Here is a 24,227-nt window from a genome sequence, read left to right on the forward strand (position 1 = left end):
ATGTGTTACGTGTATACATGTGTGTATGTACATCTGGAATTCTGAAGCTGGTGTTGGGTATCTTTCTCTATCACTCTCTGTATATTTTTATTTTGGAGGAAGGCTTTCTCGGTGAATCTGGAGGAGATCACAAAATTGCCAGTACTGTCTTATATCTTCCCAGCAAGCCCTAGGTATCGTCCTCTCTGTACCTCCAATGCTGGCATTACAAGTGTGTTCAAAGAAAACTGGCTGCCTGGGATTGGAATTCATGTTCCTCACATTTGTGTGGCTAGCATTCTATGGACTGAACTATTCCCCAACTCCTGATAAGGAATTTTTATAATTTGCATATTAATGTAAGATGCTGCCCAGTGTTGACTGAGAAGTAGATTTCAGTTTTAAAGCATTCTTCTGTCCAAAGCTGAAAAGAACATTGACTTTTACAGTGTAGATGTTTGTAAGAAAGATGTGATCCACTACCCAGAAACGATTTCTAGTCAGTTTTCAAATTTTGTAAAAAGTAGTAATTCACCTTTGGTTCCTTCTGAATGACTACTGTGTTTACCGTCAACTTACTTGGCTGCGTTTTAATTATCAAAACAAACAATTCTTCCGACTAATCCTCTGTTGTTGTTTTTTTTTTTTTTTTTTTTTTGAGACTAAATGGAGTCAGAGGTAATATCATTGATTTTCATAGCTTTAGCTTTCCAGGTGGACACTGTTCTATTATGGGCACTGCACATACTATGAGAATTTTGTGAATTTCTTGGTTTTAAAGTTGGCAATAGCACTCTACCTCGAGAAACACATCATTCTAAACCTGAGCCTTCTGGGAAGTCTGACACAACAACCACCCCATGACGAACTAGATCTAGGCTACTTCTCCATGAACAGCGAGAGTCCGCTTATTTTAAACATGCACTCACTTTCACCTTGGTTTTCAGCTGTTTAAAAGACACAACCTTGGCCTCAACTGGGGTCCTCAGTTTTCAAACTACTCACTATATGCAATAGTATTCTGATTTTTTTATTATGGGAATTACTGTAGAAAAAAAAAAGGAGGGGTATCTGATGGACAGGGAGCAAGGTTTAGAAAGTTCAAGTTCTTTGGATTAATTTTTGCATAGTTTATTATACCTTAATGACTATGTATTAGGCAGATCTCCCCCACAATCACTAATAAAGGGTCTTTTTTTTTGTTACTACACCCCAATGGCCATATATTAATCAGATCTCCCCTCCCCATCTCCTCTAGTTCCTAATACAGGGTTTTTCTTTGCCGATCTATTTCAGACTGATCTTTAGAGGAATAATCGGGGGATAAAATTCCACTTACAAAATGTGCATTTTCAAATTAAAATAAAAACCGTCTTTCTTTTACTTATCACACATAAATCGTACTGTTGATTTCCCCCGGTTTGTTCTCTCCTTGAGCTATGACTTCCCTCACGCTCCTCATTCCTCTGATTAGCTTAAGAGGAAAACGGGACCTGGAGGGCTCAGAAAGCAGCTGACAGCGTTGAGCGGAGAAACTTCACAGCTGTCTGGTGCCTTGCCACAACGGTCTCTCAAAAACCATTTTTCTTCTCTTCTTATCCACCGCTTCCCGCTGCCCTCCTGAAGGCCCTATACAAACACCCAGACCTGCCAATTATTACTGGGTCACACCTAGCCAACTGCAGCCGCTTCACACAGCCAAGCCAGGAGGGCGGGATGCTGAGGGCCGCACCCTAGCATCTCCGGGTTTGTCTAGGTGGACCGTCTTCTCTCTTCAACCTTGGGCACATATCCAGCAGTGTTTTGGCGTTTTAAAGCCTGACTGAGAGCTTTCTGTTCAATCTTTTTCTTCTCTCGATGTTTAAACTGAGCAAAGAGAACTCGGGTAACCGACCATAATTCCTGCTTTTCATAGGCGGCAAATGCATGCTACAAAAGCACGGAAAGCAATTAAAGATGCTTTGTGGGGTGGGATAGTTCGATGAATGATGTCAATGGTTGCGAATTTAAAAGACTATATGCATATCCCACAGTAACACCTAGGATATACAGCTTCAGTGGGAATCCTTAAAAGGAAAATTAATAACCAAATATGGCTTTTCTTAGATGTGGTATTTCTTTACAATTTGTTTGTTTGTCCTTTATGTGACTTTCTTTAATGTTTTCCCTGCATAGCAGCTGGGCATCTTCATTTGTGAATTATGTACTTTGAAACTGTGGCTACTGTGTAACTACAAATGCAAAGTTAAGCTGAAGGGCTCTTTCCAACATGCGATGTAGGCAAAAATCTTGCTTTTAACGATAAATCAATCAGATTGAACTGAAGATGTTAAGAGATATGAGACCCTTCAGAAATGGCCGCCAAGTAAAACTCAAATGTGCATCTCTAGTCAGCAAAAAGCCTAGTATTATCTGTGCCTATCTCCGTTCGAAGTCTGACTCAGTCTACTTAATAAAGGGCTCTTTCCACAGTGAAGTTGACAGATTCTTCTTGGGTGACGGGGAAATGCAGAAGGCAGTGAGGGACACACAGACTTTGATCTTCAGACCGACTTTCAGTGGCAGCACGCAAATGGCTGGCGGCGCAGGACATATCCCTTTCGTGAGAACCCGGGACACATAGGGCTAGACATCAACAAAGGATCAGTTTCTTAGTGGAAGACATGAAAACTTTTGTAGAAGATAGAGACTCTTAAATTAATTAGAAAATCATGAACGGGTCTTTTAAATTTTTAGTACAACTTCTTGGGTAGACTCTGTCTTTCATAATGGGTCATTATGATTTTACTGGTATGAAATTTGGAGTTAAAAGCTATTTATGATCAGTTACTTCACGATCATAAGCTAATAATGCCCCTCTTGGTCAAGGAGGAGACTTTGAAGAACGGTATGATTACAATTAATGTCTAATTTAAATGCTTTTCACCAGTGGGAATTTTATTCTGTGTCATCTTTTTTTATAAAACTTTATTTTTTTTGTTTCGTTTTAGTTTTATTTTATTTTGATAATTCTAAAATACCTTTAATGGATGTTTTCTCTGATATCTTTCATTTTATTCTATAAACTTGCATTGATTAAATATAGTTTTTATTTTAAAAAATGTCCATTAAGATTTAAAATGTGATAATGTTTTCCTACTAAAGGCAACTTTCTAGGATACAGCTTTTGAAACGTAAATTAAATTCCTGTAATGAAAAAACACATACCTTGTAAAATGTTCAAATGGTAATGTCATTCCTTCCTTAGTCTGGATAACTGCACATCAAATTCAGTGAATTTATATCAAGTTGTGTTTGATATAAATTAAGTTTGACCACCAGAGGGCAGTTTATGCTAACTCTTTTTTCAATATGCGCTCCCAGGAAGCGGTTTTAGGCAGAGGTAGGAAGTGGCCTGGAGTATATATTCACAGAGCCCAGGCTTAGGGGAAGAACATGCAGGATAGGACAGAGTTTAATTTTCACAGCTGCAGTGCAGAAGTGTATAGCTGAAATTTCAACCATTAAAGCTCTTCTAGAGTGAATGTTGTGACATGTTGATTTGTTCCTTATACTTTTTAATAAATGTAATTAAATCGGAAAAGAGTCCTAACTATGTTTAAATGTAAAAATAAAGTTTTCCATCACATTCTTGAATTCATAGATCATTTTCATGACAGTTTTTCCATATAAGTTTCTAGTACCACCATTGGAAAATTTGGGGCTGGGTCATGAGATATTTTATCATAAAAGATGGGCTGACCTATTTGCATTAGTCTTGGCTGCCTCTGAGCCTGGATGCTCCTGCACTGACCCTGTTCCGGAACTACAGGGATAGTGTCATAATGCCCGATTAGAAAAATTAATTTCCGTTCAAAACCATAATCTTTTTCAGAAAGTAAGATTACACCGGGGAAAGTTTAGAAAATTCAGGTAACATCACCTAATCATGGATGTTTACATGAAGAGACTCAGGTTTCCCTCCATTGGAGGTAGACTGCATTTGGTGCACTTTGGTGGGAGTTCTCCACTCGCTTATCTATTTGCTCTGATCCACGGCATGCAGCTCTCAGGGGCCTTATTCCGGCACGCATCTCTTTTCAGTGTCCAAGCAAAACTTATGATCCACTGATTAAATCCACCCGAGACTTCCCTGACGACGTCGTAAGCTTCATAAGGCGCCACCCGGTGATGTATAAGTCGGTGTACCCAGTGGCAGGAGCACCTACCTTCAAGAGAATCAATGTGGACTACAGACTGACCCAGATAGTGGTGGATCACGTTGTTGCTGAAGACGGACAGTATGATGTCATGTTTCTCGGAACAGGTACCCTCAAACCACACTTACAGTCAAAGAAATTGAAGTGATCACTCATGGATGAAGAAAACAAAAACTTCCAAAGTATTTGTCAGCCAAAATCAAGTAAAGATCAGTTAATACAATGTTTCCTGAAATGGTTTAGCCTGTGCATTCAAATGATGATCACAAATACATGTCTACATTTATATGTATATATTTATATACGTACATTTTCACACAAAGTATTATTGCTTACTTGGTGATTCTCAAAATTAAGGAAAACATTATGTGATACCACCATTCTAGTGGCAGTAAAGACAGCAAGTTCCCTCAGAACTTGGTACTGTAGTATATATGCTACCTAATGAACTGAGCATTTTTGCAATAGGAAATTAGTGAATTTTAAATGCTGGGCATATATTAGAACAAATTCTTAATGATGTGAAACAGTTAGAATTATTTAACATCTAAACACTACACTAGTTTTGCAGAAATTAAGCTTATATGGAAAGATCATGGCATAGCTAGGGCCTTTGTCACCAGCTGTCAAGCCTGATTATGTTTCAAATAGCAAGTGCAAACCCCAGATAATCCAGGGGATACTCCATTTCCGAGACTGCTGAGATGACTATTTAAGGGTCAGAACTTTAATTAGTATGTTATTAATTCTCATGAGCTAAATTTAATTTGCACTGGTCATCCAAAGCTCATTCATAGGTTCTTAGCAATTCAGTTCCATAAAGAGCACTCAGCCACTAGATGGTACTACCTAACCTTTCCTGAGAAAAATAAGGGGACTTCAAAAAGTATATTATGTATTATAAAAATGTATTTAGCAGTTTTGAACATCTTAGAGTCACTTTTTGAAAATTAAATAATCTTGGCACTTTCTACACATTCTGAAATTACTATATGTCCCTATTTTCAAGCTCCCCGATCAGAATTTTAAAATATATTTTCAATAGATAAATTGCAAAATGCTAACTCTCTTTTTATGTTTGTAGTGAATGTTACATTATCTTTTTATACTGGCATGCTACAGAGACCCATTTCATTCATTATATGATTATTTAAGATACCATTTCTAAACATCATTTTTATTATATTTCATTAAAGTTATAGCTTCTTTTAAGTTTGAGTCAAAATAACTTGAATCAACTTTAAATTTTAATCTCATTAACAATTATTCTGAAAGCACACTGTATTTGAAGGATTAGTAAGCTTTACCATGAAATGGTCTCCAATGTCTTCTGGTCCATTTTTTAGCATTTTAGAAAATCATATATATTTTTTCTTAGTGTTTATAATTGAACAGATATAATCACTATGTAAATCTTACTGAAGAGAAAATAAAAAAAGGTTTATGTAATTTTTATTTTAGAAGTTTAACATTTAAAAAATAAAATATATTTTACTTGTTATTTCAAATAATAATAAATTAGTCATATATATGCAGTTATGAAAATACTATGTATTTTACTTTTAATCTATTTATAAGAATCTTCTCTAAAAGGGAAATGACATTCACAGCAGGCTTCATTTCCCAAGGCTTTATTTGGGCAAATGAGAGGGAATTTTTAAGATTTCTAGATATATTCATTCAACTCAATATTGAAAGCTAAACAGTGGTGTTAGGAGTCCGTGTCTTTTTTCAGACATTGGAACAGTCCTCAAAGTTGTCAGCATTTCCAAGGAGAAGTGGAACATGGAAGAGGTAGTCCTGGAGGAGCTTCAGGTGTTCAAGGTGAGAGGGGCTCAGGGCTCAGGACAGAGGCTGAGACTGCGCAGTGACGCACACTTTGTCTTTTCTCTCTCTTTTTCCTTGGAGAAGTCACTGAAATGTACTTCCACTGTTTCTCTGGCCAAACATTGGAACAGGACATAAGGAAGTGTGAAAAGCACTCACTTCTGCTGCTAAATGCCACTGACAGAAAGAAGCTGCTTGGTTGTGTCTCCTTACTGCATTCTTCAAGCATATAGTCAGTCAAGTGGCCTCATTGAGTCAAAGCCTGGGATCTCCTATTACCCAGATGCTTTTCTACTTTATGAATGTTACTTTGCAACTCTTCCCCAAATGAATTTGAGAGAACTGGAAAGGTTTATGAATCATGTATAAGAGTCCTGATTTACTGTACTGGAAAAAAATTCAGTGATAGCAAGTTATGTGCGCCACAATCCTCTCGCCTCCTGAAGGGAATTAGGAGGCCTGGAGGAAGAGTTCTTTGTTTTAAATTATGTTTTTAACAATAAATACATTGTAGTGTGACCGGAATTCCTTGTAGCTACTCTGTGGTACTTAGAATTATTTCATGAAAAATAAGGCATTAGAAATAATGTTATATTTCTTAGAAATATGTTCTTTTATGTTTTTGTTTTCTTAAAGAAGTTTATTAAAAACTGTTTCCATGTAAACATCCATTGCCTGGAAAGAGGGAGTCCTCCTCTGTGAAGGGCTAAAGTTAATTATCATGCTGAGGTTTCCAGGATCCTGTTTACATTCTGATGATAATAGTGGTCAAGAAGTTAACAAGAACAAGACCTGCTATCTGGCCTCTTCCAAAACAAAATCCTGGGTGGCTCCTAAGGGAAAAGTGGATGTCAAACATAAGGGTGAATGAACAGAGGTTCAGGGAATTTCTATCATGAACAGGCACATAATTATATGATAACAAATCTTCTCCAATGGATCTTAGAGGCAAGAATTGCCTGTTAGCTCCGTGATCAAAGTTGTTCTCCTCCTCCTCTTCTTCCTCCTCTTCCTCTTATCCTCCCATCCATCTATCTATTTGTCTGTCTGTCTATATTTTTATATTTTATCATGAAGCCGCAAATAATGACACCTTGAGGGGTCACATAAGAACTATCTTCAACAGCAGAACTTTAATTTTGCAAATGCTGCTACCTAAACAAGTTTGAATCTTTGATACAAGTAACATCAAAATGGAGGAATAAATAAGGATGGAGATCTTCTTATCGGCACTCGTATGAATTATATGCCAACATGAAGATACGCAGGTTTAGACCGCAGTGAAAACTTGTTAATAACTAGAAGGCATTTCAACAGAGCATTTCCTCATACAGTCGGCTAGGTTCTCTCTGATAAGACACTTCAAGCATTTTCCTCGTGTCTAATAAGATAAAACCAATACACACCGCAAGAAACCATTAAGTAGTAAGGTCATATTCTCCTCTCATTGAGAGTCTGAACAGCCAAGTTTGACAAAAACCAGCATACTGACTAATATAAAGCTCTAAATGTATTTACTGACATTTTGCTTCTGTTTGTTGCAGCACCCAACAGCCATCTTGAACATGGAGTTGTCTCTGAAGCAGGTATTTGTATTTTCTGTTTACCAATTAACTTCCAATGCCTGAAGTTCCCTGAATCAAAGTTCATTTGCTGAGTCTATTGAAATTGGAGACTGGAAGTTAACTCATTAATAATGCAGAAAGTTTAAGGTTGCCTGTTTCTCCTCCTCTGATTGATCAGAAGTCACTATTTCAGCCTTGCCTTGGGAGAATGGAGAGAAAAATATTAATGGGATAGTAAATAGTGTGTACTCTCTTTGCCTCTGAAAAAAAAAATGAGTGTGTGTCTGTTCTCCTGAAATTGTATTTCTGCTCACATCATAAGACACATATTTAAGATTCCAATCACAAGGCTTGAAAGGGGGTTTTTAATTAGGGAACCTAGAATTTCAAATATGAATCAAGGTACACAACACTGAAGAATCAGCCTTCAACACGTTACTCAATAGCAAACTCTCAGAACCAATTTTTTCAACCAGAAAACTCTCTTGCTTGTTATGAATTTAATGTTTATTTAATTCTACTCGCTTGGAATCAAACCTAGGGCTTTACACTTATTAAGAAAGTTAATTTTTACTTTTTGCAGGGGGGGGGGAGAACAGGATATTTTTATCTAATTAGACACTACCTCCTAAGTACTGTGTTTATTGACAGGCATGAGAAAAAGCTGGGTTCCTTTTTTTTTTTTTCCATGCTGAGTATTGACACTAGGTCATTGTAAATACTAGACAAGCACTTTCCCTCTCCTACCATGGTCGGATATCCCCATTCTGCTGTAAGTTTAAATAGAACTCAATATGCCAACATTGTAAGCAAAGTGATGTAAGTGTTAATGTTCAATTTTAGTAATCATAAATATATATAATATGATTTGCAGTTATAGTATAACCTACGTTGACTAGATTTAGTCTTACCATTCTATTCCTACACTACAAAAACCCTCAAGATTTAAGGCACTCATTTAATAACATAGGTTCCACAGTAGGGCATTGCTACAATTAAACTTAGTAGTTCCATTAGAGGAAAGTCTAAATGGGTTTGCTTCTGAGTTCTGTTCATTGAATTACACATTCAATAACTTTTAGTACTTGAATCTCTGCTATTGTGCATTGAAGATACAGAGAAGAATGAGGGCTGTAACGCTAAACAGGAGCTTAGCTGGACAGAACTGACATGGGGAAGTACACCAACAACAGAGAGTAATAATTGAAGCATATACCACAAAGACAAAGGACAGAAAGTAGCTTGAAAGTGAGCCAAGAAGACCAGGGGTTGGGAGGAGAAGAAAGAGACATAATGAGAAATGAATGATACAGTACACTAGATAGAATGAGCAAATAAGAATGTGAAAATGAAGGTCTACACCTGTTTCTATCAAGTGTGTATAAAAGTTGATCCAAAACATACGTACTTAAGGTGAAAGGAAGATAGAGATGACTCTGTAGAAGGAAGCGTGAGATGTCAGGCTCTACCTGTCCCCCATGATGTTTAACAGCTTAAGAACAAAAGCTCTTATGGTTTTTAAGCGAGAGAATGTCAGAAGAAGACCGTCTTTTTAGAAAGATCTGTCTGTGGAAAAGGGAGTGGGTCTTCTGCAGAGGTGGTGGTTATGAAGAAAAGCTGGCCTTAGAAAAGTAGTTAGAACCTTGCAAACAATTTATGCAAATGGTGATTCAGAGCAAAACAAAGGCCACAGCAGAGGGAAGAGGCTGAAAAAGGTTAGAGCTTCATGGATGGAAAAGAAGTTAGTAAAGATGATGAGAGTGATGAGGAAAGTGTAGCCATTTGCCATAAGCATTTCAGAGAATTGTGGGAAAGAAGATAACAGAATGCTTTGTGTTTAATGACAGGAAGTCTTAACAGAATCTAACAGGCAATAGATTCCCATAGGTTGGTAACCTCTATGCCTTTTATGCTATAGTCTTTTCTGTGAGGTTTCTCCTCATTTCAAAGCTGAGAATGGTCCACTAGAGTTTTAAGTTCTTGAGAATCATAGGCTGAGACTTATCATTGACACTATTCCTCTGTCTTCATCTCCTCTGCTGCAGATGCTCAGATGGATGTATATGGGGAGTACTGCATGAATCTCAGAACTAACTTTGCAAGTGTAATTTATTTGCTGTTTCCAGTATCCTGTTGCCTTTGCTTTATGATATAGCATTGTTTCAGTATACCTTATGATGTAGACACCAAGCATTTAATCACCAGTATTATACCTGTATTCTATCAGGGATCAGTTCATCTTAAAGAAAATAGTGTCAGGGGTCTCCTTTAGACATTTCTCTTGTTGAGAACCATGGCAGAGGCATGCCATCAATGTTACCTGTAATATCAATGCTTATTAGCATCTACCAAAGTACAACTTCTACTACTGAGAAAGAAATGATATCTTAATTCCATAGTCTAGCAGCTTATTAGCTTAAATTATTGCCTAGCCTACGTCAGCTTTCTAGAATATTGTCGGTAGTTGTTAGTAGCTTTTTAGTTGGAGTTTTTTTTGTTGTTGTTGTTGTTGTTGTTATTTTGTTTGTTTGATTTTACTCTTTAGGGGCCCAATATCCACCTCCCAAATAAAAGCCCCGAGAATTATTCTTCCTTATGAATGCTCAGCCTTAGCTTGGCTTGTTTCTAGTCAGCTTTTCTAAATTAAATTATCTCGTTTCTCTTTAGCTACATTTTGCCTCTGAGATTTTTACCTTTCTTTATCCTATCTATATATCGTTCTTTACTTCTTACTTGATGGCTGGCTGTGTTGTTCTGTGGCTGTGTGGCTCTGAGGCTGTGTGGCTAGCCCTGGCATCGTCCTCTTCTTCTCCTTTTCTCACTCCTCCTTCTTTTCTCTTTTTTTGTTTTATCTTCTCTTATTTATCCTCCCGGCATGCCAGCCCTGCCCATCCTTTCTCTATCCTGCATAGCTATTGGTCATGCAGCTCTTTATTAGACCAATCAGGTATTTTAGGAAACCAAAGCAACACAACTTTACAGTTAAACAAATGAAACATAAAAGAATGCAACACATCTTTGCACCATTAAACAAATATTCTATAGCATAAACGAATGTAACACATCTTAAACTAATATTCCACAATAGTTGTCGATTTCATATTGAAATCTTCAAATCAGAGTCTGGCTAGGGGTGGGCAAAGTTTGCTTGTTTTATCCTTCCTCACAATTCTGCATCAGCGTTTACAGATAACAGGACACTTACACATGGGTTTAGAGCTATTGTATGGTTACTTAGAAAAGGGAGATTCTCAAGACTAATGTGAGCGATGGCGCTGATTCTCTTCTGCTTGATTTGCAGCAACAGTTGTACGTTGGTTCCTGGGATGGATTGGTGCAGCTCTCCTTGCACAGATGTGACACCTACGGGAAAGCCTGCGCAGATTGCTGTCTTGCCAGAGACCCCTACTGTGCTTGGGATGGAAATGCTTGCTCAAGATACGCACCCACTTCCAAAAGGTCAGGACGCTTCTCTCTCCCACACTATTTCTCTCATAGTTTCAGTTAAAGACAAATAGAAAACTTGGCCTGTGGAAGGATTATTATAATTAAAATATTCAGTCACTTTATATTAAAGTCGGAAGACTGAACAGATGCTCTGAAATTGTGAAATATGGAATTTTAAAATATCTGACAAATTATATATAGCATTTTTGACAGCCAACCATAATGGTTCATGCCTGTATTTGCACAACACAGGAGACTGAGGCAGGAGAATTGCTGTGAGTTCCAGAATAGCCTGAGCTATATAGTGATATGCTGTTTACTTCTCAGAATTGTTCTTGTTAGCTAGTTTTATTACATTCCTTCTCTCGGACTTCTAAAGATGCACATAGTCACATCTATTATTTTGCACGTTGCTCATAAGTACTCATGTTTGCAGAAATGCAGACAAAGACCACAGTAATCTAGTGATTTGATGCAATTTTATTTTTACTCTAACAGCTATAATTTGTCAATTTCTGTCACTCAGATCAGCTTCAACAATAAACTGCTGCCTTGACATTGGTAGCTTTTTATTTTATAAACACTCGACTATATCCAGGAAAGCTCAGCCATTGCATTATTCCACACACACAAGTACAAGTTATCCAGAGTTATGACATACACATTTTGACACTATTTTTAAAAGAAAAACATTAGAAAAAATATGAATGCCGGCCAATAATACTCATGTTAGATGGATATTTTGCATCCATATGCCATATTTTTGTATGTACATGGTAGTAATATTATTTGCTAAGGTGTTATTCAAAGTATATGTCCTAGATAAAACTGTTATCAAATTATAACATGCTTTCGGTTACCTTCATTTTTAAGCTATCTTGGCACTTTGGGTGTCTTTAGTGCTCTAAGTGAAGAACATGTATTAGTTTCACTATCACGTGTACATTTATTTTAGGTTAAATATTTCACTAATCCATCCGATTCTAAACATTAGGACTCAACAATTGTAGGTCTTTTGTACATCTTCACATATTCGTTAAAGCCGAGACACATTTTATATTCTTTTAAGTCCATACATTAAGCATAAGTGGGTAAATATGATTATTCGGAGTTAAAAGTTGCCAACAGTTTGTTAAAACTTGTCTGCCCAGAATAGAGTCATCTTAATGAGTGTTTGGGGATTTCTTTTCTAGAAGCTGAAAAGTAGAGTGTTCATTACTTCGCAATAAATGTTCTCTTTGATTAATTGATCCTGTTCCTGAAGAAGCCAAGATTTAAAAACATTCATGACCTTATGTTCCTTACAGCATCATAATTTTTTTCTCCCTGTGTTTCCCAAGACTGCATCTCTGATCTCACAGACATGCCACTGTGATGTGCTCCCTCACCTAACATAATGTCCATCAGAGGCTACAGATGTGTACAATGGATGACTCTTTTCCAAGGTTGTCATCTGGTCAGCTGTGCCCCTGGGGAGCACTCCAAGCATCTGAGAAAGTTTACTGCTGTGTCTCTGATCTCTGAAGTGACGACATGGACCCCAGAGCGTAGCAGGGAAGAAGGGATCTAGAGGATTTAGCAATAATGTTAGATAGGAATAAGAAATCCTGGTGTGTTGTGTCGTAATGTGGAGTATAGATAATAACACTGGACTGTACAGTTCAAACAAACCAGAAGGGATTTTGAAGATTTTTATTTCAAAGCAGTATCTAAAGAGATAAATACATTTAACCCTATTGTAACATCTCACAGTTACATCTATGTATAAAAATATTATGTAGTAGAATGTTAATATGTACAACTTTAATGTTTTTATGTGCATATTGAAATACTTTCTGTTTAAAAATTTAAAATAGAGAAAGACAGTGAAACTATATTAAGGAGTAAGATATACTTAGATTAAGTAGACATGTGGCATTTCTTCTTAAATAGGTATTAATTTAAGGAAAACATATAACATTATGCAAAATTTCTTGTATTATTTTCATAATTACCAGGATAGCTACTATTTATTGACAATAATAACAAATATGCATGCATGTCATATTGAACTTGTAGTTCTCTTTCTGGCTGACCCTAATTAATTGAATAAAGTGTGTAATAGAATGAACGACACAATTAAATTTTTTGTTTATATGCATTTTCCTACTCACTGGAAGACTTCTGTATATTATGATTTTGGCAGGCAGGAGGGGAAGAATTCTTTCTGTGTCTTGTGTATAAACCTGGATCTTAGTCATGTTCAACCTGTTCTAGTGAATAACTTGTGAAGCCAGAGAAAAAGAGCAGTAGTTAAATGAAATTCTGATCATCTTAATGCAAAACAGGATTTGTTGTGTTGGGACTTTTCTACCACAAGAATTTAAATTAATGTTTGATTGATGGCAACCCTGACCTGCATTTAGGTTGCACAGTAAGTCAAGTACATTTTGTCTCAGTTAGTGTTAGCATGAGACACAGCCTTTTTATATTCCAATTATACTTGAAGATCTAATTAGCTTAATTTTCTTTCCATAGGCGAGCTAGACGCCAGGATGTAAAATATGGGGACCCAATCACTCAGTGCTGGGACATAGAAGACAGTAAGTATGGGCTTGATGCACATTTCTTACCATTTAAAATGATAATCCTTCTCTTCCTGAGTCTTTTTAAAAATTTCTATATGAATCTAAACAACCATACATATGACTATCTCATTTTGTATAATGCTTATGTTCTGGAAAAGCAACAGGATTTTTATAAACGAGTTCCCTGTCTAGTTGCCTAAGTGAATAACCCTTTGTTAAATCATGATTTGTTTCATATGTCTTTTAAATTCCTGAGCCACAACGTGTTTCTTCTTTAGTGCCTTATCCATCCTTTTAAAGTTGGAGGATTCTGTTAGAGGCAAAACAGGGTTTAGCCCCAAACATTTAAGAATCCTGAGGAAATGTGAAGACCTCCCAGGAAGGTCTGATAAAAAAAAATTAGTGCTTATTAGAACAAAGTTTTAGGTGGTCTGAACTTTATTTTCATTCACTTACTCTTGCATACCTTCAAGCAGTAAATGCTCATTGAGTAAGTTGTATATGTCCTTAATTGATCTGTGTGTACTGCGAGACAAAGGAATTCCTTAGAGTGCTTATGCCCTTCAGAGGAGATGTCATAAGGTACAATTAGTAATACAGAAATTTAGTAAATGGAGAGTTTGCTAAAGGCTATGTTGTTCAGAAGAAACAATCCTCAGAATAGAGGAGCTTGAAAATCTGAGTAGGGAAGAGGTAGGATGCTGGAAAGGAGGTTTGGTGATTGCGTTTGAATATGGAAAAAAATTAACTCTAAAAACTATAGCTTTGAGGTTTTATTTATTGTCTTCTGATTTTCCCACCCCCAAACATATACATGCATATTTTTTGTTTTGTTTTGTTCTTTGGAGACAGGGTCTCTATGTATTTTGGCATACTTCCCTGAAGCTTGGTTTCTTCTGTAAACCAGGCTGAACTTTAACTCACAGAGACCCTCCTATCTGCCTCCTGAGTGTTGAGATCTCTCTCTCTCTCTCTTTCTCTCTCTCTCTCTCTCTCTCTCTCTCTCTCTCTCTCTCTCTCTCTCACACACACACACACACACACACACACACTCTTTCTTCATATTGTTTGTAACTGAACAAAAATGACCTAACTCCTCATAGTTTGTAACTGGTGGGCCAGAAGTCATTTCTTGATTGTAAAACACAGTGGTGTTTTTAACTTATAAGTTCATCCGTCTGCGCAGAAAGGTGTGGTATAGAATAGGGTGCAAACCTTGTAATTCTAATGTGAAAGTGACTCACTGTTATGTCCATTGTTCACTTTAGTGAACTTCATTGCGTGCCATGAATTCAATCCTTTAGACAAGAAATGAAAAGATACACCAGGGGCAGTTTTGAGAATTGAGGATGTGTGAATGACCAGAATACTATCCATGTATTCCTAGACTTTATATTCACTTGTTTGTTAGGGGAAAGGACAAACGGAAAACAGGAAAAATAAGTTCTATGTCAAATGATGACAGGTGGCATAAAGGAAATGAACAAAGGACATTGTTCCCTGAGTCACTCACAGTAATCCCCTTCCCTTCCCCCAACCCCTTTCCTGCTATAAACCATTGCACAAGACCTCTTTAAATCATCATCTTGCCCATCCCCTTCCTGTTGAGTTCCCCTGCAACTTCTTCCATTTCAAATCCATTAGACAATTTTCATTTTTTTGATTTTTATATAATCTACAATTCCTTCTTCTTTGAATCACTTCATTCTCTAGAGGGATGCTTACCAGTTAGGAAGTTTTGTGAGCTTACTCTACATCCTTGTTAAGTGGAGTCAATACTGGTAGCTGATTTATATCAGAAGATCATCAGAAACAACCAATCAAGCCTCAGAGAGATAGTATTCTGCACACTTGCACTGCTCTGGCATTGCATCTTTCTGGTCAACCACTTACCTTGTAGAACCTTCTGCATTTTCTCACACACTTAGAATTTAGGAGCATCCCAACTCATTTTTTCATCATACATTTGTCTTTTCCCTTACTGTAGCAATAGAGTCTTCTCAACTCTCAAATTCACAGTTAACTTTCTTGTCCTGTATATTAAGCTTACAGTCCTACTCAAAAACTGCACTTGAATGCCCATTTAGCGTCTACAATGAGTGACTGAGAAAGACCTCTTGTTTCCATGGTTTTTTGACCACCTCATCATAGTAAATAATGACAGCATTCACTAAACTGAGGTGAAAAGCTCCTAGGAATCTTCCTGGTACCTCTCTTTCCTTCACAGTCTATCACCGACCTCTTGATAATCTTTCTGTCTCTGAGGCCAAACTCCACTTCTTATTGCCACCAGTGACAACGAAGCTGTGGCTCTTCACGAGTAGACTCTTTACAAGTCTCCCTGTTGCCGTAGTTCCCCCTTGTGAGTCTATCAGCAACCGATATCCTGATTAATTTCTTTAAAAAAAAAAAAAAAACTCCAGTCAGATATGGTGCTGCCATTCTAGAAACATTTTCCCATCTCCTTATAGAATTGGTGGAAATTACAGCTTCCAGCCTGGCCTATAGGATCCTGTTTGGCTGTCTCTTCCCTGTCCACTTGTAAACTCTTCTCACCTATGGCTTCACCGTTCATTCACCGGCGGCCTTTCACGTGTTGAACGATCAATCATGTCCTTCTTTGGGTCTACTTGTCTTGTTGCAACTTGCAGTGAGTAGTTGCTTCAGGAGCTCACACAGCTGCATTTTCACACTGTGGGATGTTATTCTGATACAGAGATTCCTCAAAGACACCTTCTCAGCCATCCCAGCTGGAAACTTTCCTGCTTTCTCTCTAGGATTTATGCTAGTTGTTTTGTGTGTTCTGCCTTAGGTCCCCCTGGTTCCATAGCTTTAGTCATGTGATGATGCCTAAAATACTAAATTGGTTCATCTGTAGAAGGCAATATCTGAACATATGATGGAAAGTGAATGTTTGAGTCAAGCTGTGCAGATATCATTATTTTTACTGATTAATTTGAGCACAAATTTTATATTCCACATTGGACACAGCCTTTTAATACTCTGGATAGAATGTATTTTAAATAGTGCAGCTGAATTAATAAAATATCTGAGAAACTACTACTTAGCATCTCATTAAATGACTTGTACTAAGTACCTAATAAATAGAGTATCTACAAAACCAAAATGGCAGGCAATATAGACAAGGTCTCCATTCTAGATCAGACCACTGACCTTATTCTTGTCACACAATTTCATCAAGCCTGGACGATTCTGTGGGTGTGTATGTGTGTGTGTCTATCTGTCTGTCTGTGTTTTCTCAAACTAATTGCTGGAGTTAAAGAGATGACTTAATAGTAAAAAGCACTGGCTTCTAGATAAATTCTGAGACAATTTCCCAGCACTCACTTAGCAGCTAACAACCACCTGTAATTCCAGCCCTGGGCTATCTGCCACCTTCTTTGGCCTCTGTGGGGATTGTATGCATGCATGCATATAAGCAAGCAAAATACCTATACAGAAAAAATAAAAATGAAAATATTAAATTATTTAAATTAATAAAAAATAAATTACTCTTCCAGAACGAAAAACATTGAAAGACATAAAAAGGTTTTAATGAAGATATAATATTAATTGTTACATATTTCAAATTTTTACATCTTTAAAAAAATTGTAATATGGCAATTAAAGACTAAGATGATTATAGAGGTGTAGTTTAAACATCCCTTTGTTGGATAGTGTCTGATACTCGATAACAGTATTATAGTATGAATTTCCATTCTCTTTAATAGTGTGTATGGTTCTTCCGTGGCGACATCTGTTCTGAATCAGTCTATTTTCCCATTGCTTTTAAAATCAGGTCGAGGTTAATCTCCAATGCTATGTTTGCTTTCTAGGCATTAGTCATGAAACAGCTGATGAAAAGGTGATTTTTGGAATTGAATTTAATTCAACCTTTCTGGAATGTATACCAAAATCTCAGCAAGCCTCTGTTAAGTGGTACATCCAGCGGTCAGGAGAGGAGCATCGTGAGGAGGTAAGCCGTCAGCAGCAAGGAGTCTGCTGTCAAACTGAAGTCAGCTATTCCTTATGAAAGTTGCACAACACTGAGTGTCACAGAGCACTCTCCCCACTGTTTGATGAAAGGACAGGTCAGAGTTTAGACTCACCAACAACAGAGGTTGCAATTGTTTGGGAATATGAACAAGCCAATTCAGTGCCCATGTAGCACTGATACATATTTTAAAAATAGTCACATGATTTTTTTCAAATTTTTATTTTTTAAGGAATTTCAAGACAATTTCTGATTAAGATGAGAACACAATCTTTTCATAACCATAGTAACGTCACTAAATTTCAGCTACTATTGAGTTTAGTCTAGGTCACAAAATAAAATATTTCTAGAAATATCAGTTTCTATTAAATCATATCATAAGATGAAAGTGGATAAAATTACATAATTTGGAAATGTATAGATTTTAAGTTTTATTTATTTACATAATAAATCTTAAGTCAAGGAGAGAAAATTAATTGTTTTATTTTATTTATTTTATTTTGTTAATTTTCTTAACACTTGCCTTGAGACTGAGATATGTTATGAACATTTTATGACATAGATAAGTCATATATGTTACAGAATTTAATGAGGTTATTTTAGGCAGTCTTAGAAATCTTAGATTAATATTGTAAGCATTGTGAAATAAAAGCTATATTGTAGAATTGATTGTTGTTATGTTTATTAATAAGAACAAAAAGAACCCAGTAACAGGGCTTGAGAGATGATTCAATGGTTAAGAAAATTGGCAGCTCTTCCGAAGGGCCCAGATTACTGAATCTGTACCCACATTGGTTGCTTAATAATTACCTGTAACTACAATTCCAGGGGACTTAATGCCCACTCTGACCTCTGTGCCCTAGCATACACTCAGACCCATACACATATAAATAAATAAAAATTTTTAAAGAATCTAATAATATTTTATTAGGGTTTACAATTCTTATATTACACAAAAGACACTGTGATGAGTGGAAGATTGAATGCAGAATTCAGAATAGATGTTTTTAGAGTTAAAAGATGCTCCTGAGGTCCCAGTGGATATGATTATTCTGTGACATAAAATATTCATAACATATTGCAATCACAAGTCAGTGTTAAGAAAATTAACAGAAAAAAAAGAATAAAGACCATTTTTCTCTGTGTTGACTTAAGTTTAATGCATAAATATATGAAACTCAAAATTTGAGGCTATCTGTTGACTCTATTCTCTACAATATCACATATCAACAAAACTTGATATCATTAAACATAAATTCTAACATAGGCAGGGAATACACACACTCAATATTTATTTAAGTCCATCCTGTAGGCAAAGGCAACTCGTTTGTTCCCAGCTGCCCAAGACCCAAATAATTACACAGAAACTATATTAATTACAACAATGCTTGACATATTAGCTCAGGCTTTTTATTAACTAACTCTTACATCTTAAATTAACCCATTTCTATTAATCTGTTTATCACCAAAGACTGTGGCCTACTAGTAAAGGTTCCGGGGCATCTGTCACCTTTGGCAACTACATGGCATCTCCTTATCTCTTTCTACTCTCTGTTCAGACTTTCTGCTTGGCTTTACTCTGTTAAGCCATTGGCCAAAAGCAGCTTTATTAATCAATGGCAATAAAACATATTCACAGCATACAGAAGGGAATCATACATTACCTCCCCTTTTGTCTAATTTAAAAGGAAGGTTTTAACTATAATATAGCAAGATTACATAGAACAAAAGTTATTAACAAGAATTATAGTTACAGTATTTAGTCTATTTACATCTGGCAAATTAAGGAAAATACTCTATCATCTCTCCTATCTTTTTGAGTCTAATGTTTTATATCTAATATATCTTTTATATTTGTAACTATCTTTCTTCAATTTCATCAAAGACTCCAAATGGACACAATATTACCTAAGTAAACAGGAAGTATGTTGTGAGCACCAAACTCATTTTCTTTATTAACCAATGGTGATAAAACATATTCAAAGCATACAGAGGGGAATCCCACATCATTATCCTATCTGTTTTTATAATCTATATAGAACTATTATTTGATATCATAATAATTATTATACTTCAAAGTACAAGTCCTTTTTCTTTATTAAAGAAATATTGAACACTGTTGGCATTTTAAGGTGCAGATTTAATTTAGTTACATTTACATATTTTAATTATGAATGAATTGAAGCTACTTTTAGATTTTATAGCTACTGGGGTTTGATTTTTCTTTCTATTAGCTCTAATTAGAGAGGTTTTTGTCCTTCATAGCAAATCCATCTGACCTTTAACTTAAAAGTGTGGTACTGCTGGAGGTATTCCTCCAGCTGTAGATAGCCATATTTGCCTATGTTGTACATACATTCTTCATTTTTCTGAAATTCCTATGCGTTGTTTTAATGTACCTAACAGCACTATATCACATATCACGATGGTACCATGCGCCATGAATTTCAATGGAGCAGAAATAATGTATTTATTGCATTCTGTTGGAAAGTATATCCTCTGCAATGTTTCAACTGGTATTTTCATCTGTCTTCACAAATGGGTGGTTTCCCATTGTCCAGGACCCGCAGTGCTGCTTCCTGAGTTGAGGAACAGGGCAATATCCTGGCTGCACTTGAAGCATGTTGCCCTGCAGGATGACTTCTGGTCCTCGCTCATAAGGTCGCCACTTGGAATCTTTCCTCTGCTCATAAAAAGCCCAGGGGATGGATCATGGCCTCCTGGGCTACAGATGCTGTCACCAGGTTATTCGGTGCCAGGAGGAGACCATTTCCTCGCCAAGCCACTTCGCAGCTGGGTGCTTTGGGGGAGGTTGCCTGCTGACTCTCTTAGAAGGCTGGTTGAAACTGATGGTGTTTATGCTGCAGCTAGAACAGTAATTGGCAGTCCCGAGCTTCTGTTGAACTTTAGGGATCACTTTAACGAAGAAAAGAAGTGATCCTTCATGCCATTTGCCATACTGGTTTTTTCTTGATGGAGCTGAACGTTTCTAAAGCATCTTCCGGCGTCTGCCTTTTCCATCTGTAGTGCTCTGTTTTCCTTTCATTTTGTTTTTGTTATGAAAGCAAATACATGCTTTTAAACTTGCAATAACACACAGAGAATCATGATACCACTTAGTGCAGATAAGCATGAGTGATATTTTGGGTTTATTCAGTTTCGGTACTCACCACCACGCTGGGAGTGCTTTCCCTGATTCCTCCTGTTAATAAACATCAGACCATTGTCTCTCTTTCATCCACACAGAATCCACAGGAATACACATGTTAAAATGTACTTCCTTCAATAATAGGAGGTGTGAGCAAATGTTCTTGAGTTTCTTAGCTCTGTGCCTCCACTAATTATCTCAGTAACATATTTAGGGGTCCATCATTTGGGAAGTTGTTAGCAGATTCACTTAAAAATACTTTTCTCGCCAGGCGGTGGTGGTACACACCTTTAATCCCAGCACTGGGGAGGCAGAGGCAGGCAGATCTTTGTGAGTTTGAGGCCAACCTCGTCTACAACAGCTAATTCCAGGAGAGGCTCCAAAGCTATAGAGAAACCCTGTCTCAAAAAACCAAAAGAAAAAAAAAAAAAGCTTTCCTCAAGCCATCTTTACATTACAGAAATCAATAATTTAATAGTAACACATTCTAAGTAACTTAATTATATATCTTTTGTTTCTAATACTTCTAACTTTTCTACGAAAGTGTTATATTTGAATAAGGTAAATCTACTTATTTCTAAGTACACAATTTCCTAACACTTCTGCTTAGGACCTTCTTCCATAATAAGGCACCAATGATTTCCCACATTAATTTATACCTATACCTTCTATTTTTATGTTTATATTTTTTTCAAAGATAAAAAGTTATTCTAACAGTTAGGTATAAGTTTCATTTCTTTAAAGAACAAACCAGTTATTTTAGTAATATTTTTCTTTTGCTTTTTGCCTAAAATGATTATTGGTTTTGTTATTTTAATAAATGTTTTACTATGTAGCATTTAGGAGCATAATTGGAAAAACCTAAAAAATATGCATATATTTTTTCTTACAGTATTTTTTGCTTCCTACAATATTAAATTAGAAAAGTATTTAGTGTTTTTTTTTCCTTAAATACAAACACATTTTTTTTTACAACAGGCTTATAGGTTTTCATATTTTTAATGATGAGTGTTTTCTTCCTTATTTGATACCAGTTCCCCTCTGGCAATGTTTTCTGGAAAAAAGAATATTCCTGAAATTGTATTTTCTTCCAAGACACCAGGAATGCATTAGACCTTCCAGCTGCTCTTAATAAAGAATGGAGCACCTCTCATCTTCACCTGCTATTTCGTATCTAAATGACCTTCGCCGTTTCTTTGTTCTTCTCATTTGAAATGAATTGTCTTTCACTAAGAAGCTTTAGGTAACAACAGCAAGCATATAATCCTTGCTCACATTAGGCAAATGGATAGCTGTCTCCATTAGAAGAATGGTTTGGGTTCTTCACATTAGGGGCGCTTGTGCTTAGCATTCTAGATTGGAGAAAATTCCATGAAATTGTGCATCAGTGGCCAGAAATGATTTCTTTGAGAGAGGCTCAATTTTCTCAGCCGTATGTGATGCCTTTTCACTCCGGGTCACAGGCTGAGTATGTGTCCTGTCCCAGCAGAGAAAGAAAGCATTATAGAAAAATAATGGAAAGCAGTGAAAGCCAATCTACTACTTAACTTCTGCATCACAGATTTTTATCCATAAATTGTAAGAATCTTCTCAATGTATGAAATAGAAATCTGTTCTACTAATGATTCCACTGCAGTAATCTTTATTTGGAAATTTTGGAAAAGAAACAAAAATTCATTAAGCAACCTGATAGGCCTTGGGTAAACCCATCTAGCTCAAAAACATAAAATAAAGAACATAGCCTTTAATTCCAGCACTTGGGAGGCAGAGGAAGGCTGTTCTCTGTGAGTTCGAGACCAGCCTGGTCTACAAGAGCTAGTTCCAGGACAGGCTCCAAAACCACAGAGAAACCCTGTCTCGAAAAACCAAAAAAATAAAAATAAAAATAAAAAGAACATATTTGCTGGAGAACACTGGGGAAGATAAGTTAATCGAAGTAGGAATGATCAGACGAGAAACCAGCATTCAAATATACAGAGCCAGTCTTTTGAGATCTAAGCTGTATTTATATTTTTAAACAATTATAATAAAAGTATTTAAAAGGGAGGCAAATATTTTCTGTGTTAAATATGAGACTGCTCTTGCTGTTCAGCTTCCCTTTAGAAGTCTACGAACACATATACACATTTATTTTGGGCAGGAGTCTTCTATGGTTTGAGACTGGAAATTAATTTGAGGTTAGTTAGTTTGTATTACAATAGCAGTTTAAGATGTTGTGGCTTTGTGATTGTATCCAGCCGGAAAAGAAAACACATCCAGCTCACCAAAAGGTCCAGGGAAAGGACACAGCCAGGTAACCAAGCAAAAGCCTGATGGTGCAGGCTCAGGACAGTGCAAGGCAGGCCTGATTCAGCCTCATTAACCACGAATCTGAGCTGTGACCTGCCTTTGGCCTCAACTGGTTCCCCGCCAGCTGCTCTTCTCTGGCACCCAGGGTGGTTTGCCATATACTTGTTAGTTGACTGGGCTGGTAGCCAAAGATGTTTCTTTCCCTTTTCTCATATTTCCAGAATAAGAGAGGTTTTTTTTTTTTCCTACATACTTTTCACATAAGAATGCGAAGTATAGTCCACCCACTGTGAATAAATTTAATTTAGCTGTCTTTACGTCTCTTTCTTTGCCATCAGCCAAAAGTCTGCAGTTCCGGGACAGATGTGTGAGCTTGGAAATCTTCCAGTTCTCTTTGTTGTTGTTATTGTTGTTCTACCTCATGCCTAGCCACCCAACAATGCACTGTATTTCAACAAGGCCCTTGTGCTGATGAACATGCCCCTGCTACACTTAAGATAGTTCATTATTCCCACCCTGTGTGACCCAGGCAGGCTTAACATTTGAATTGTCTCTCACTATCACCCCTTCAAAAAGTTGAGCATCACGTTTCAGGGGAGGTTTGTTTTATTCATTGTGCTTCCTCGCACTTTAAATCACATTACTGTGCTAGACAGAGTATTCCAAACTATAGTGAAAATGTCCACAAATACGCCACCCCAAAGTACCACTTGAACAAGTCAGTGATAATCGGGAAATTAGCTTTAAACAAGGCTAGCTCTCTCAGTACAGGCCTGCTCAGTGACAGCCCAAAGCCTTAGGCATGTTTTTGCAATTCAGGTTCTCATTCTCGCAGACTGTGCAGATCATTTATATGGTGATATGTAGAAGGCAGAGCTAATACCTCTCTACCATAGGTGGTAAACACTCTGAGTTCTTCTAGTTAACAGGGACTCTGTAAGTCTCCCTCGAAACTGTTTGTGAGCTTAGGCACTGAGTTCCATCTGGAATATCTGGACAGGTCATTTGATAGCACCACTTCTGCTTCATTGTCTCCAAGCGCATTTCATTCTGATTTCTACACTGGAGAGAAAAATGAAAAGTATCTCAAAGGTCATTTGGATGTGATAAGATACAAACAGAGAATTCAGGGTATGGCTTGGGGGCTACTATTTTAGCTAATTTTTTTAAAAACAATCTTCAGCTACGGCTGACAATGTTTGATGACAGAAA

At 36.8% G+C, this 24,227-nt stretch overlaps 1 protein-coding gene across 2 annotated transcripts in view; it reads left to right on the plus strand.

The window, feature by feature from the left end:
* The window catches only part of Sema3d (semaphorin 3D), a 181,204-nt gene that overhangs the window by 152,637 nt on the left and 4,340 nt on the right, over positions 1–24,227 (plus strand). For both annotated transcript variants that reach the window (XM_050139787.1, XM_050139788.1), the window contains exons 12-17: positions 4,063–4,285; positions 5,914–6,002; positions 7,550–7,591; positions 10,872–11,029; positions 13,535–13,599; positions 17,421–17,560. In XM_050139787.1, coding sequence (XP_049995744.1) covers positions 4,063–4,285; positions 5,914–6,002; positions 7,550–7,591; positions 10,872–11,029; positions 13,535–13,599; positions 17,421–17,560 — 717 coding nt within the window. The remainder of the gene's footprint in view (positions 1–4,062; positions 4,286–5,913; positions 6,003–7,549; positions 7,592–10,871; positions 11,030–13,534; positions 13,600–17,420; positions 17,561–24,227) is intronic.

The sequence above is a fragment of the Alexandromys fortis genome, unplaced genomic scaffold (assembly GCF_014885135.2).
Source record: "Alexandromys fortis isolate MF-2015 unplaced genomic scaffold, M_Fortis_MF-2015_v1.1 scaffold_38, whole genome shotgun sequence".
Lineage (NCBI taxonomy): Eukaryota > Metazoa > Chordata > Mammalia > Rodentia > Cricetidae > Alexandromys > Alexandromys fortis.